The sequence below is a fragment of the Oryctolagus cuniculus genome, chromosome 21 (assembly GCF_051225735.1).
Source record: "Oryctolagus cuniculus isolate XC-2025 breed Fujian yellow rabbit chromosome 21, ASM5122573v1, whole genome shotgun sequence".
Lineage (NCBI taxonomy): Eukaryota > Metazoa > Chordata > Mammalia > Lagomorpha > Leporidae > Oryctolagus > Oryctolagus cuniculus.
Genome location: NC_142887.1, coordinates 32,462,889 through 32,478,474, shown reverse-complemented (window position 1 = coordinate 32,478,474; position 15,586 = coordinate 32,462,889). Strand labels below are relative to the sequence as shown.

Here is a 15,586-nt window from a genome sequence, read left to right as displayed (position 1 = left end):
CCCCCTTCCCTCCTTCCCCCCTTCCCTCCTTCCCTCCCTTCCTTCCTTCCCTTCGTTTTTAATGACTTACAAAGGCTTTAGGTAGAATTAGTTCTCTTTGAATACAGTAACTTTTAAAAATCACTTCTCGGCCTTTTGGCTAAGATCAAGTGTAAAAATTACCTCAACTCAAAGCTGAACATTCCCAAAGTTTAACATAACCTAGTGTGAGATCCAAATTAAAATAAACTGACCCCACACCACAAACATACGTGCTTCTCTGCAAACCGGCAGAGGGGTCAGTGTATCTGGAGAAATGCACCATCCATCATGTGTTAGTGTTAGGATAAACACTAACACCAAACAGGTCAATTTGTATAAGCACTGCACAAACAGTGCATTTACTCAGCAGTTGGCTGACAACCTTAATTAGCTGGCAGATAGCTGGGAGCAAGGCAGTAAGGACAGATAGACAGAGGTAACAGAGACACAGGAGAGAGCCAGCGAGCGAGCCAAAACCCGGAGTGACAAACAGAACATCAACTAAGAGGCTGCAAAGCCCCACTCAGAGTTTATTTTATAAAATCCAAATAAAGTCATATTTTATCTACTTCTAAAGGAAAGAGTTGAGAAATATTTCCTTCAAAGATGGTTAGAAATTTTTTTAAATATAGGTGGCTTTGGAATGAAATCTTCAGTTATCTAAGAAAACATCTAAAGTGATTTCACCTGTAGTGAAACGTTGGGCCATTTTCCACTGCTTTCCCAGGCCATAGCAGAGAGCTGGATCAGAAGTGGAGCAGCTGGGACTCGAACCGGTGCCCATATGGGATGCCGGCACTGCAGGCAGCGGCTTTACCCACTACACCACAGTGCTGGCCCCACCTGATTGTATTTAACAATGAAAGTCAGGTGTTTAGTTGTATCGGGGGTATCTAGTCATGTCTTTGGGCTGTCTAAATGACTATAGGGAGGGACAAAGTAAGACTGACTTGAAGTTTTTTAGAGGAACGGTCTGTGTTGTGGTGCAGTGGGTTAAGCCACTGCTTGCAACACCAGCCCCCTATGTCGGAGTGCCGGCTGGAGTCCCAGCTGCTCCACTGCCAATCCAGCTCCCTGCTAATGTGCCTGGGAAAGCCAGGGGTAGATGGCTCAAGCACTTGGGCGCTGTTACCCATGTGGGAGACCTGGATGGAATCCTGGCTCCTGGCTTCTCTAAATCTGTTTTAATAAACCTTAAAAAAATTCTGCAGAGAGAAGAGACTTGGAGGGGTTGGTGTTCTATGGCCAGAGGGCATTGACAGCAGCCAGAGCAGGGGATGAGGGAAACAAGTGCCTCTCTCTGAAATGTGAATTAAGGAAGAAAAGGGTCTGTGTGTGTGTGTGTGTGTGTGTGTGTATTGTTGGGTGGATTTCTGGGGCAGAATGTTCCAGAAAAAACACAAAAAGCAAGCACACAAGACAGAACTGTAAAAAGGCTCAGTCATAGGAGGGATTCTCGGAGCCAAGTCTGGGTGGGAAAGCAGACTGACTGCTTTGTTGGCCAAGGCGACATCCACAAACTGGAGAAGACACTGTGGATTGAACCCTGACAATTACCAAAAAAAAAAAAAAAAAAAAAGGTAGTGCAGGGAGCTACTGGGGGCATTACGTCAGCCCCACACCAGCTCAGAGCTGATTGGTCTGGGGGGGAGCGCCTACTCAGCGTGACCAATGAGAGGCCTCAGCGGCTCCTCCATAAGCACAGGGAGGCGGCGGCGACAATAGGTGCGGCAGCTTTCCCGCCGCCCTCTGCTTGGTGCCGGCGTGGCTCAGGGCTCGAGGTGTCACGCTGCAGGGCTGTAGGTAGGTTCTGCTTCTTGCCTTTAAATCTAGGTCCACTTCATCTCGGTCCTTTGTTCTTGCTTGGTTTGCCTGCTTTAAGACTTATTTGAAAGGCAGCATTACAGAGAGGCAGAGAGCTCTTCCATCATGCTGGTTCACTCCCCAAATGGTCCCAACAACTGGAGCTGGGGCTGGGCCAGGCCAGAGCCAGGAGCTTCTTCCAGGTCTCCCACATGGGTACAGAGGCCCAAGCACTTGGGCCATCTTCTGCTTTCCCAGGTGCATTAGCAGGGAGCTGGACTGGAAGTGGAGCAGCTGGGACTCAAACCGGCACCTTTGTGGGACGCCAGTACTGCAGGCGGCAGCTTTACCTGCTGTGCCACAGAGCTGGCCCTGCTTTAGGTTGTTTTTAAATGCTGGTGAGATAAGTATATTCTGACTGGTACTCCAAAGCATGGCCTAAACTGTAACTAGCTTGATAGTCTAAAGCTGGAGATGTTAAAACCCAATTCCTGAAGATTCTGCGTGTGTTTTTCGCCCTTTGCTTCTTCTGTCCACTGTGTGTCTATGCTGTCTCCAGGTTGAAGCTCCGTTCCTCCTGCAGGTACTGCTCATACACCATTAAGGCTGTGATGGAGCACAGGAGTATACTTGGTTCTCCTCACCACTTATTTCCATGTTATTTGAAAGGCAGACAGACACAGTGAGCTCCTATCCCTGATTGACTCCCCAAATGCCTGCAACAGCTGAAGCTGGGCCAGGAGCCCCTGACTCCACCTGGGTCTCTGACGTGGGTGGTAGGGACCCAGGGACTTGAGCCATCGCCTGCTGCTTCCCAGGTGCAGGTCCGCAGGACGCTGGAATTGGGAGCGGAGCTGGGACTGAAGCCCAGGTGCTCCCATATGGGATTTGGGGGGTCTATGGAGGCTGCACCAAATACCCACCCCTCTACCACTACTGACTAATAGGCTGTTGCTGGTATGTGCTGGCAGATTCCTTGACCAAACTCCCTACCGGGCTCCCCTGAGCCCTCTTCAACCAGGCCTCCAGCCGACTTGAACAATGCGAAGGGTCCTAACAGCTGTAGGCTGCAGCCTTCATCTGCCTGCTGAGAAGACTCAAGATGGCCAAGCAGGTTCACAGCTACAGCCAACACCTGGAGGAAGGGCCCCCACCTCCCGGCTTCTGGGAGGGCAGGAGCCTGACATCAGTAAGCACCTTAGCTACATGGATGGGTTTCACGTGGCCCGAAAGTCCCCTTGCTGCTGTTCCTAAGACTACACTTGCTTGGCTGAACTCGGCCATGTTTACCGTCTTCCCCATGCTCTCGTGAGTGCCTGGATTCCAGAACTAAGTTCCAGATCAAGTGAGGACACAGTGACTCCCTCTCTGAATTGTCTATTGATACACTTTGCTCGTTAGGGGAAAATCCCACTTCTGGGGTATCTCTCTCATGGTTAACATAATTCTTAATTGTGTTAGTATGTCAATTACAGCCACTGAAAACGTCTCTTCCTAGCCTGTGGCTCCCCTCCCCACCCCTTATTTTAAAGATTTTTTTATTTACTGGAAAGTTACACAGAAAGGAGAGGCAGAGAGAGGGCTTCCATCTGCTGGTTCACTCCCCAGCTGGCTGCAATGGCTGGAGCTGCGCCGATCCAAAGCCAGGAGCTTCGTCTAGGTCTCCCATGCAGGTGCAGGGGCCCAAGGACTTGGGCCATCTTCTGCTTTCCCAGGCCATAGCACAGGGTGGGATCAGAAGTGGAGCAGCCGGGACTCGAACTGGTGCCCGTGTGGGATGGCAGCACGGCAGGCGGCAGCTTTACCTGCTACACCACAGTGCCGGCCGCTTGTACACTGTTAATGCTAATGAAGATGCTCAGAACCGTCTCGGTCAACTAAGCAGGAGCAAGGGTGTCTTGTGACCCAAAACCGGAGCAGCCAAGAGCTACCGCTTACAGGGCTTGTTTTCAGGGAACTTCTACCTACTCATGAAGTTCTGGGATGGATGACGTCTATTCAAAGGGTGGTGGTTGCATATGCCCACGGAGTTATTGAGGTAACACGAGTTTCTCGTTCAGTTGAGGGTGGAGAATGAACAGTGAGGGGTTCGGGCTTCCTGTGTCAGGTGAGTTAGATGAGGCTGCTGCTCGGGCATGGGGTCCTTCAGCCTCAGCTGGGTCCGGCTACTATGGCGCATTCACCGCTAGATGGTCTCGAGCCAACTCGTGTCCACATACAAGGACATCTGGTTGGTTTTAACCAGCATCAAAACAGGATTGGGCCACTTATTTTTACAGATGTATTTGAAAGGCTGAGTTAGGGAGAGGTCTGCCATCTGCTGGGTCATTCCCCAAATGTCCGTGAAGGCTGGGCTGTGCCAAGTCAGATCCGGGAGCCTGGAGCTGCTTCTGGGTCTCCCACGTGGGTGGCAGGGGCCCAGGCTTTTGGGCCATCTTCAGCTGTCCTGGGCACTTTAGCAGGGAGCTGGTTTAGAAGTGGAGCGGCTGGGTCTCCAATGGGTTCCTATATGGCATGCAGGCATCACAGGTGGCAGCTTAACCTTCAGTGCCACGATGTCGGCCCCGGGTCATTTTCTTTAAGTAGTGGGCTGTGCTGTTAGTTCCACTTCTTGGCTGCTGATCCCGTGAGGGTGGAAGCTCGCATCCCGATCCTGGGCTCCCAGCTCGGAGCTGACCCCCCCTCCCGTCCCACTCACTCACCCTTGGCCCCTGTTATCTGCGGTCAGCGGTGACTGGTGCACCCTTGCTCCTTGCTTTGTGTTTGGTTGGTGGTCCAGCAAGATGAGATCCTGTCCCGGGGTCTATCTCACTACCTCTCAGAAGCCTGTGCTGTGGCAGAAGCAGATAGGTAGTAGGGGGCTGTGTTTTCCTTTTTTATTTTTGTCGCTCCCCCTCTTCGTGGAGGAACGACACAGGACCCTGAGCTGTTCTTTCATCTGCTCGGCCCTCCCCGGGTTTGCTGCTGGTTCTTCCCGGGTTGGCTACCATCCCTTCCACCTCCGTGGAAGGGCGGTTCCCCCTGCCACATTCCCCACTTCCGCGGGGGAGTGGCACACCGCCGGCCGGCTCTCTCGGGGGCTGCACAGGTGTTCCTCTTAGGTGTTCCTCTTAGATGTTCCCCTTAGATGTTCCCGGTGCATGTTGTCTCTCTCCTCCTTTATAGTCCTCTTCCACCAATCCCAACTCTGCTACCCACACACCGAGTACGCTGCTCTCCTCCAATCAGGAGCAGGTCCTGCAGCTTGTCAAGTTGGTGAGAGGCAGCTGGGTAGAAGCTGTTTCCTCCTCTCCCAGCGCCATATTGTGGGAGAGCAGATGCATAGAATAAGTCTTAATTCCAGTAACTTAGTCCGAGTTGCTCCCCACAATTTTAAAAGCCATGAGTAGTACCGTGGGATAGGATGGTAATGAAAGTAGTCCATCTGCCACCCCCATTCCCACTCCAAGTGGTAGTGGCTTCTTGGCACAAGTTGTTGGTCTTATACTAACTTCTGTGTTACTACCTGGTCTCCACATGATGCACACTGTTAAGTCCATGTTTTTCCCCGCTAGGTTTGTTGATGCCAATTTCCTGCTTTTTCCTGTCCTGAAACAGGATTATCCATTTATTTAAGAGATTTTTTATCTATTTGAAATGCAGAGTTGGGAAGACAAGTCTTCCATCTGCTGGTTCATTCTCCAAATGGCTGCAACAGCCAGGGCTGGTCAGAGTTGGAGCCCGAATCCTGGAACTCTGTCCAGGTCCCTGTGGAGGTGGCAGGAGCCCTAGCACTTGAGCCTCTGTTGCTCTCCTGGGCACAGGATGGGAAGTGGAGCAGCCAGGACTCAAGCCGGTACCCATATGGGACACTAGTGTCGCAGGCAGCAGCTTAACCCACTATGCTGGTCCCTGGGATTATCCATTTTACCTCTTCATTGACACACCGTTCCTCTTACCCTCATATCAGTCCTTTAAGTTGACTAACAGCCACAGTATTTTTCTGACTGTTTACCATTTGCCTGTCTAAACATCCATCAACATAGAAGGAAGATATTTTGGTCTCCATCCCTGCCTCCTGGCCAGAACCCCTGGAGCCCTTGTGGTTTCCTAAGTGATGAGGGCATAGGAGCACCTGTTAAATTTTCATTACCCATCCACCCCCCCCCCATTGCTGAGGTCACTCAGGCACAAGTAAGGTGAATAGAACCCTTTATTGGCAATAAGCCTCTTTAACCACACCTCAGTCTAGCCTGGTGTGGCCACTGGGAAAGCTGTTGCCAGAGCAACCAGCTATAGGACTAGAGTTCCACTCCCTGACCTCCCGGGGAGCAGGGCAAGGCTGGAAGTGGAGTTTAGTTGCCTGTGGCCAGTGATTCACTCAACTGTGCACATGGAACATGACCTGAGGGCTCTGGGTCTGGAGCACTCCGAGGTGGGGAACGAGCTGGCGGCAGCTTAGCCCACTGCACCGCAAGGCGGCCCCAGCCACGAGGGTGTGCGCCTTAGCTCCTTAGCTCCGTGCATTTAAGGACAGGCAGTGGGAAGGCGGTGCCTAAGCAGTTGCAGATAGCGCTATAGAGTGTAGCCTTTGTGCCTAGCTGTTCGCTGTGAGAAATCTCCCAAATCGATGCACTTAGGCTCCTGGTCTGTCACCTGGCAGACTCCTGGGCTGAGGGCCATTGTGCTTAGAGGCTTGGATTCCTGGCTGGGAAAGGAAGCTGGGCCTTGCCTATTGGTCCACTTTCCTGGGGCCATGCCTGGGCCACCTGCCTGGTTTGATTCTTGGTGGCTTCCCTGTCCCCTTACAAGCTGAGCTCTGAGCTGCAGCCTGCACAGAAGTTAAGCCCTCAGTCCACCTTCTCTCTGGCTCCTGAACCTGTGCATGTGCTGATGGGAATTCCCTGGTGGGGGGGGTTGGGAGGGGACACAAGCTCTCTCTGCTTAGACCTGTTAAGGAACAGCGGATATGCTGAGATGCCTGTCTTCTGCCAGCCCCCAAGTGTCCAGGACTGGAAGAAGCCCCTGTGGCTTCTCTTGGGCAGAAAGGGAGCTGTGGGTCTCTGCTCGAGGCATGAGCAGGGGTGGGTGGTGAGGATGTTGCTGTCAGCGGGGAGGCCTGGGCTGCCCTTCCGTGACATGGGAAGAGGCTGAGCGGTGTGGGATTGCTTGAGGGTTCCCCCGTCTTGTTCTCGGGTTGGTGGAGATGCACAGACCAGTCCCCCTCTCGGTGTCTTGTATCTTGCAGTGCGGAGCCTGTGAGTGCTGAGGACTCAACTGTGTCCTGTCCCTGGAGAGCTCCCTCTTCCTGACCCTGCCCTCGATGAGGGCTGCTCGAAGATGGACAGTGATGGCACAGGCCTGGCCCTCTCCTTGCCTCCAGCTGGCATCATCGAGTAGCCATGGCTCGGGAGTTGTGGTCCCGCTGCTCACCCAGGTAAGGCTGGAGCAGGGGGAGGTGCGGGCAGAGGCACAGTCAGTGTGCTCACCCAGGTAAGGCTGGAGCAGGGGGAGGTGCGGGCAGAGGCACAGTCAGTGTGCTCACCCAGGTAAGGCTGGAGCAGGGGGAGGTGCGGGCAGAGGCACAGTCAGTGTGCTCACCCAGGTAAGGCTGGAGCAGGGGGAGGTGCGGGCAGAGGCACAGTCAGTGGGAGTCACCCGGGGGTGGGGGGGCCTCCGTGGACATGCACCTGTTGGGTGTAGGTCAGGTCTGCCTGAGGTGGGCAGGAGTGGGGACGGCCCTCTGACAAAGGGCTGCGTGCGAGAAGGGACGAGAGGCCTGCAGGGAAGCATTGTGTGGACAAACCCCAGTGCCTGGGGTGGCAGGTGGGGTGGGGCAGCTGGTGGCCTGTGGAGGGACGGGGACCAAAGGCCTGTTGCATCCCAGGGCTGCGGCTGCTTGAAGGAGCCTGTATCTTTGCTCATCTTCACAGAAGGCCAAAGCTGAGGGTGCTGGGCTTTACCTAGGAGGGAGATGTGCTGGGAGATCTCTCATCCCTTTTGTGTCTTGCACACGCATATGCACATGCACACGCACTAGCCAAGGCAGGGCCGGCCTCGGTGGTGGCCAAGGCCAGGCTAGTAAAGAATCCAAGGGCGGAGCCTCCATGGGTCCCAGAGCTGGGGGACTCTTGCCTTGCTCTCATCTTCAAGGGCAGAGGGGCATGGTCTCCTGCTCTGACAGGAAGTCGCCACTTCCTGTCCTGTCTCCTCCATGCCCGGGGAGGGTCTCCATGCCTCCAGGGCAGGAAGCTGCTCGCTCATGGAGTGCCGTGCCCCCTGTGGTGAAGATCCTGGGGAAAGGGGAGCCGATGTTGGCAGCCACAGGCTGCAGGGTCAGCCAGACCTGACCTGGCTCCTTCCCCCTCCCCCACCCCAGCAGGAGCAAACCTGCTCACACCATGGTGCATCTCCAGGAACTCCTGTGGCCTTCTTCTCCTGGCTGGATAAGCTGGACTACCTCCGTAAGCTTTGCTGTCTCTTGGGCCAGCCACACAGCTGCCAGGTGAGCATGCGGGAGGGTTGTTTGAATACGAAATGGTCTGTGTAGTAGACTCCCAGGGGTCCCTTTGTAGGATCCCAAGCTGGGTGGCTGAAAACACGGTAATGTATTCCCTTGTGAGTGAAGGCTGGACGTCGGAAGTCAAGGTGTGGACATGGCCGTGCTTCCCCCAAAAGCTCCGGGGGAGGAGTTGTTGCTTGATGTTCTACCTCCTGCTGCTTGCTGGTGATCCTTTGCGCTCCTTGGCACGTCAGGGCAGTCTGCCTCTGCACATGGCTTCTTCCCCTGTGTGTCTGTGTCTCTAAGGGACTGCAGTCAACAGACTAGGAGCCCACCCTCTAGTCTAACCTCACCTTGACCTGATCACATCTGCCAAGACCCTATTTCCATTCAAAGACTCCTGTTGGACATGAACTTGGGGGCGGGTGGTGACACTGCTCAATCCAGGACAGCCAGGGAACCCTTGAATCCCTCATGAGCAGGGCTCTGGAGTTGGAAGCCAGAGCTGGGAATCAAACTCTAGCACAGCATTTGTGCAGTGCTGCTGTCCTCATGGCTAGGCTAGGCACCCCTCTCCCAGCTGATCTGTGTCACAAATGGTGAGCTTGTGGAAACTCCCATAGGCTTTCTGCTCAACTAGGAAGCTAGCAGTTGGGGGGAAAAGGGGTGCAAAGGGGGGGAGTAGAGCATCTTCCCAAACTCATCGCCTAGGAACAGATCAGCCCTAGTGTGCAGAGATCTTTCCAAAGCTTGACCTCCATAGCTTCCATGGCAGAAGTGAGGCTCACGTGGGTAGCAGTGGCCCAGTAATGTGTGTACCATCCATGGTAGGTATGGGAGAGCGCCTGACTCTGAAGTCCTCTTGAAGTGAGGAGATGGTCTCCTATGGTCGTCTTAGGGTGTGGGGGGGCAATGGAGCTGTACCAAGCCAAGAGCTCTGGCCTCAGCTCCCTGGGAATAACTACTTGTGTTGTCTTAGTGACATGCAGAGACCACTGGAGACCTTAAGATGTGGACTTCTGGGCACCGATATTACCCATCTGTCCTACAGACTTCACACTGCCCACCTGCAGAACGTGGGTGTGGGCAGCAACAGCCTGCTCCACGTGATGCCTGCGCCCTGGAGACTGCTGGGTGGGGGTGGTCTTGAGCTCCTGCTGCCACCTGAGTTCCTGCTGCCAGCCCTGTGCTGCTGCCCCCACCCCGGGGTGGTCATCTCCCACGACCTCCTAAACTGCCCCTCCTACAGATAAGACGGTGTGTGGCAGTGCTCGAGCTGAAGAATGTTGAAGTATCCTATCCTTGTTGAATGCTCTGGATATGTGGATGACCACCCTGGATTAACGCTGCTTTAGAAGCCAAACCATGGCTAAGCTAAGCTGGACAGCATTGGATCAGATGGGGGAGGCGAGACCCACAAACTGCGTAGCACTGAGGGCTGAAAGCCGTGCAGAGCTCCACCGTGCAATAGTGCGCGCACAGCAGCTAGCAGAAGTGCCGTGGTTCAGTGTCCTTACTTGCACGTGTCTGGGTAGCTTCTAGTCGCTGGCCGAGACTCCGGCTCCTTGTTGCAGGAGGTGTTCTGGCACGATGGGAGAGGCAGGGCCCAGCTGATCTGACTTGTAAAGAATATTTTAACTTTCAAAATAAAGGATGATCTCATGCTTGTCTCTGTCTTACAACATCAACTGTACTCAGGTCTCAGGGATTTGAGGCTTCAACTTGAACTTAGATGTTCCTCTGCTGTGTCCTAGACTGTTCTAGATGCCTGGTATGAGGACAAATGAGACACTTCAAATAAAAAGTCTTTAAGGAAGGATTTTTTTAAAAAGGGTTAGAGAGGTAGAGTCAGAGAGAGGTCTTCCATCCGCTGGCTCACTCTCCAATGACTGCAATGGCCTGAGCTGAGCTGATCTGAAGCCAGGAGCTTCTTCTGGGTCTCCCAGGTGGATGTAGGGATTCAAAGACTTGGCATCTTCTACTATTTTCCCAGGACATTAGAGAGCTGGATTGGAAATGGAACAGCCGGGACTTGAACCGGTGCCCATATGGAATGTTAATGCTGCAGGCCAGGGCTTTAACCCACTGCACCACAGCGCCAGCCCCAAATGAGACTTTTTGTGAAGGATCTCTAGATACAGGTGTCCCTCTGGTCTGTTTTTCCTTTTTTTTCCTGCAGTTTGCCTACTTGTTTGGGTGGGTGGGCACGCAAAAATGGTTGACTTAATCTCACTAAACTTAAGTTCCTCACTTGTAAAACTGAGGTATTTTTAAGATTTATTTTAGGGGCCAGCGTTTTGGTGCAGTGGGTTAACACCCTGGCCTGAAGCGCTGGCATCCCATATGGGTACCGGTTCTAGTCCTGGCTACTCCTCTTCCGATCCAGCTCTGCTATGGCCTGGGATAGCAGCATAAGATGGCCCAAGTTCTTGGGCCCCTGCACCCACATGGGAGACCTAGAAGAGGCTCCTGGCTTTGGATCAGTGGCCATCTGGGGAGTGAACCAGTGGATGGAAGACCTCTCTACCTCTTTTTGTAACTGTCTTTCAAATAAGTTTTTTACAGAGAGAAGTGGAGACAGAGGTCTTCCATCTGCTGGCTCACTCCCCAGATGGCCACAACAGCCAGAGCTGTGCTGTTCCGGGTGCCAGGAGTGTCTTCTGGGTCTCCCACAAGGGTGCAGGGGCCCAAGGACTTGGGCCATCTTCTGTTTTCCCAGACCACAGCAGAGAGCTGGATCGGAAGAGGAGCAGCTGGGACTAGAACTGGCACCCATATGGGATGGATGCTGGCGCTTCAGGCTGGGGCATTAACCCACTGCACCACAGTGCCAGCCCTGCCACCCCCCCCTTTTTTTTGAAAGCTGTCAGCATAGTGCGTTTATTTATGCAGAAGGTGTTTGAGGCTCTGCCCTTCCCTGGGCTGAGTGCTAGAGGCAGGGGTGGAAAAGACACACGTGGTTCTCATGTTTCTAGGAACTTGTACTGAGATGGGTGACTCGGGCGATCGGCAAGTTACATCAAGAAGCAGGACAACTTCAGACAAGAGGCACGGAGACAGGATGCAGTGGAAGGTCACTGGGGTGAAGGGGGGGTAGCATCGTATGTGTGGGTGGCCCGGGAACGGTGCCTGAACACTGAGGCCGGGAGTCACAGGACATGGAACAGGAGCCTAAGCAGAGGAAATGCAGGTACGGAAGCCTGAACGGGCTGATGAGGCTGGAGGTTAAAACAGGAATAGGTTAAGCAATCGGCTGAGGGAGCCACAGTGAATGGATCACTTAGTGAACATGGGTATGTTTGTGATCATGTTATCAAAAGGAACCACTTCCACTGGTGCCGTGGTACGAAGGTATCCCCCAAACTTAGTGCGTCGATCACCAATGTGAAGCATTTTAAGAGGGGCTGCCTTGAGGGCCGGTGCTGTGTTGGAGGCTTCAGCTGTTGTCTATAGAGCCAACATCATATATGGATGCCAGTTTGAGTACTGGTTGCTCCATTTCCAATCCAGCTCCCTGCCAATGTGCCTGGGGAAAGCAGTGGAAGGTGGCCCAAGCGTGTGGGCCCCTGAACCCATGTGGGAGGCCTGGAGGAAGCTCCTGGCTTCAGTCTGGACCAGCTCTGACTGTAGTGGCCATTTGGGGAGTGAACCAGTGGATGGAGGACCTCTGTTTCTTCCCTCTCCATGTAACTCTGATTTTCAAGTTTTTTTTTTTTTTTTTCCCGAAAGAGGGGCTGACTTTAGGAGAGGATCAAATCTTGAAGGAAGAACACTCATGAACGGGACTGATGACCTTATAAAAGGACCACAGGGTCCCATCTGGGCCCTTCTGCCATGTGGGGACGTGTTGGTTTCCTCTGGGGCACACGGCAAGGTGCCATCTTGGAATCAGACTCTTCAAAGACAGCATCTCCTGGTGCCTAGACTGGGCTCCCCAGCCCCCAGAACTCAGATTTCTGTTATGGATCATCCTTCTAAAGGCTTTTGTTACAGCAGCAGGTGTAGATTAAGTTGGCTGATGCTATGGTACGAATTCCACTGTGTCTTGGGCTCTCCAAGTTGATGGCTTAGTGAAGCCCTACCCAACAGGTGAGGACATGCAGAAATAGAACCCAGGAAGCCACAGAAGTGGAGCGAGTTTGGTCCACTTATGTGAGTTTTCTGTGACTTCCATTGGGTGTCTGGTTTATTTTACTTAAAATACTATCCTCTATTGGGGCCGGTGCTGTGGCATAGTGGGTAAAGCTGCCACCTGCAGTGCCAGCATCCCATATGGATGCTGGTTCAAATCTTGGCTGCTCCACTTCTGAGCCAGCTCTCTGCTGTGGTCTGGGAAAGCAGGATAAGATGGCCCAAGTCCTTGGGCCCCTGCACCCATATAGGGGACCTGGAAGAGGCTCTTGGCTTTGGATCAGCGCAGCTCCAGCTGTTACAGCCATCTAGGGACTGAACCAGTGGATAAAAGACCTCTCTTGCCTCTGCCTCTCTGTAACTGCCTTTCAAATAAATCTTTAATATGATCGTCTGGGTTCATTCATATCACAAATAACAGGATCCCTCCCCCCCTTTAAAGGCTGATTATTGCACTTTGAGTCTAAACTACATTTTCTATTTCCATTTGCCCACTGATGGGCATCTGGGTTGTTTGCAAGACACTGAACAAAACTGCACAGGGCAGGGTGGGCATCTTCACAACACCATCCACAATGCCCTTGAGTGTCAACCCAGAGTTTTGACTGCTGTATTTTCTTTTTTTTTTAAACTTTTATTTAATGAATATAAATTTCCAAAGTACAGCTTATGGATTACAATGGCTTCCCCCCATAACGTCCCTCCCACCCACAACCCTCCCCTCTCCCACTCCCTCTTCCCTTCCATTCACATCAAGATTCATTTTCGATTCTCTTTATATACAGAAGATCAGTTTAGGATACATTAAAGATTTCAACAGTTTGCTCCCACACAGAAACATAAAGTGAAAAATAATAGATGATTTTTTAAATGATGATGAAATCAGACCTATTGTCATGTTTAATCCCAGTGAGAGTCAAGTTGGGAATTGATAATTTTTTTTTTTACAGAAGATCAGTTTAGTATACATTAAGTAAAGATTTCAACAGTTTGCACCCCCATAGAAACACAAAGTGAAATATACTGTTTGAGTACTCATTATAGCCTTAAATCTCAATGTATAGCACATTAAGGACAGAGATCCTACATGAGGAGTAAGTGCACAGTGACTCCTGTTGTTGACTGAACAAATTGACACTCCTGTTTATGGCATCAGTAATCTCCCCATGCTCCAGTCATGAGTTTCCAGTGCTATGGAAGCCTTTTGAGTTCTCCGACTCTTATCTTGTTTAGACAAGGTCATAGTCAAAGTGGAGGTTCTCTCCTCCCTTCAGAGCAAGGTACCTCCTCCTTTGAAGACCTGTTATTTCCACTGGGATCTCACTCACAGAGATCTTTCATTTAGGTACTTTTTTTTTTGCCAGAGTGTCTTGGCTTTGCATGCCTGAAATACTCTCATGGGCTTTTCAGCCAGATCCGAATGCCTTTAGGGCTAATTCTGAGGCCAGAGTGCTGTTTAGGACATCTGCCATTCTATGAGTCTGCTGTGTATCTCGCTTCCCATGTTGGATCGCTCTCCCCTTTATTTATTCTATCGGTTAGTATTAGCAGGCACTAGACTTGTTTATGTGATCCCTTTGACTCTTAGTCCTTTCATTATGATCAATTGTGAACTGAAATTGATCACTTGGACTGGTGAGATGGCATTGGCACATGCCACCTTGATGGGATTGAATTGGAGTCCCCTAGTATGTTTCTAACTCTACCATTTGGGGCAAGTCAGCTTGAGCATGTCCCAAATTGTACATCTCTTCCCTCTCTTATTCCCACTCTTAGGTTTAACAGGGATCACATTTCAGTTAAATTTCAACACTTAAGAATAACTGTGTATTAATTACAGAATTAAACCAGTAGTATTAAGTAGAACAGACAAAATATTAAGAGGGATAATGTATTAAGTTGTTCATTAACAGTCAGGGCTATGCTGATCCAGTCACTGTTTCTCATAGTGTCCATTTCACTTCAACAGGTTTCCTTTTTGGTGTTCAGTCAGTTGTCACTGATCAGGGAGAACATATGGTGTTTGTCCCTTTGGGACTGGCTTATTTCACTCAGCATGATGTGTTCCAGATTCCTCCATTTTGTTGCAAATGACTGGATTTCATTGTTTCTTACTGTGGTATAGTATTCTAAAGAGTACATATCCCATAATTTCTTTATCCAGTCTACCGTTGATGGGCATTTAGGTTGGTTCCAGGTCTTGGCTATTGTGAATTGTGCTGCAATTAACATTAGGGTGCAGACCGCTTTTTTGTTTGCCAATTTAAATTCCTTTGGGTAAATTCCAAGGAGTGGGATGGCTGGGTCGAACAGTAGGGTTATCTTCAGGTTTCTGAGGAATCTCCAGACTGACTTCCATAGTGGCTTGACCAGTTTGCATTCCCACCAACAGTGGGTTAGTGTCCCTTTTTCCCCACATCCTCGCCAGCATCTGTTGTTGGTAGATTTCTGAATGTGAGCCATTCTAACCGGGGTGAGGTGAAACCTCATTGTGGTTTTGATTTACATTTCCCTGATTGCTAGTGATCTTGAACATTTTTTCATGTGCCTGCTGGCCATTTGGATTTCCTTTTTTTTTTTTTTTTTTTTGACAGGCAGAGTGGACAGTGAGAGAGAGAGAGACAGAGAGAGAAAGGTCTTCCTTTTGCCGTTGGTTCACCCTCCAATGGCCGCCGCTGCAGCCGGCGCACCGCGCTGATCCTGGCAGGAGCCAGGAGCCAGGTGCTTTTCCTGGTCTCCCATGGGGTGCAGGGCCCAAGCACCTGGGCCATCCTCCACTGCACTCCCTGGCCATAGCAGAGAGCTGGCCTGGAAGAGGGGCAACCGGGACAGAATCCGGCGCCCCAACCGGGACTAGAACCCGGTGTGCCGGCGCCGCAAGGTGGAGGATTAGCCTATTGAGCCACGGCGCCGGCTCTGGATTTCCTTTTTTGAAAAATGTCTATTGAGGTCCTTGGCCCATCTCTTAAGTGTTTTTTTTTTTTTTTTTTGTGGAGTTTCTTGATCTCTTTGTAGATTCTGGTTATTAACCCTTTATCTGTTGCATAGTTTGCAAATATTTTTTCTCATTCTGTCGGTTGTCTCTTCACTCTCCTGTTTCTTTTGCAGTACAGAAACTTCTCAATTTGATGCAATCCCAATAATTGATTT

General features: G+C 51.4%; 1 protein-coding gene across 14 annotated transcripts in view; it reads left to right on the top strand.

Annotated features, from left to right (window-relative positions):
* The first annotated feature begins 1,668 nt into the window (after positions 1-1,668).
* Positions 1,669-15,586, top strand: part of IGLL1 (immunoglobulin lambda like polypeptide 1) — a 257,330-nt gene continuing 243,412 nt past the window's right edge. For 2 of the 14 annotated variants that reach the window (XR_016226938.1, XR_016226945.1), the window contains exon 1: positions 8,178-8,308. Coding sequence is in view for 2 of the 14 variants with exons in the window: in XM_089322850.1 (XP_089178976.1) it covers positions 7,127-7,240; positions 8,220-8,308 (203 nt within the window). In the remaining 12 variants the exon portion in view is untranslated. The other 12 variants (XM_089322850.1, XR_016226946.1, XR_016226937.1 and 9 more) reach the window with 12 other exon arrangements.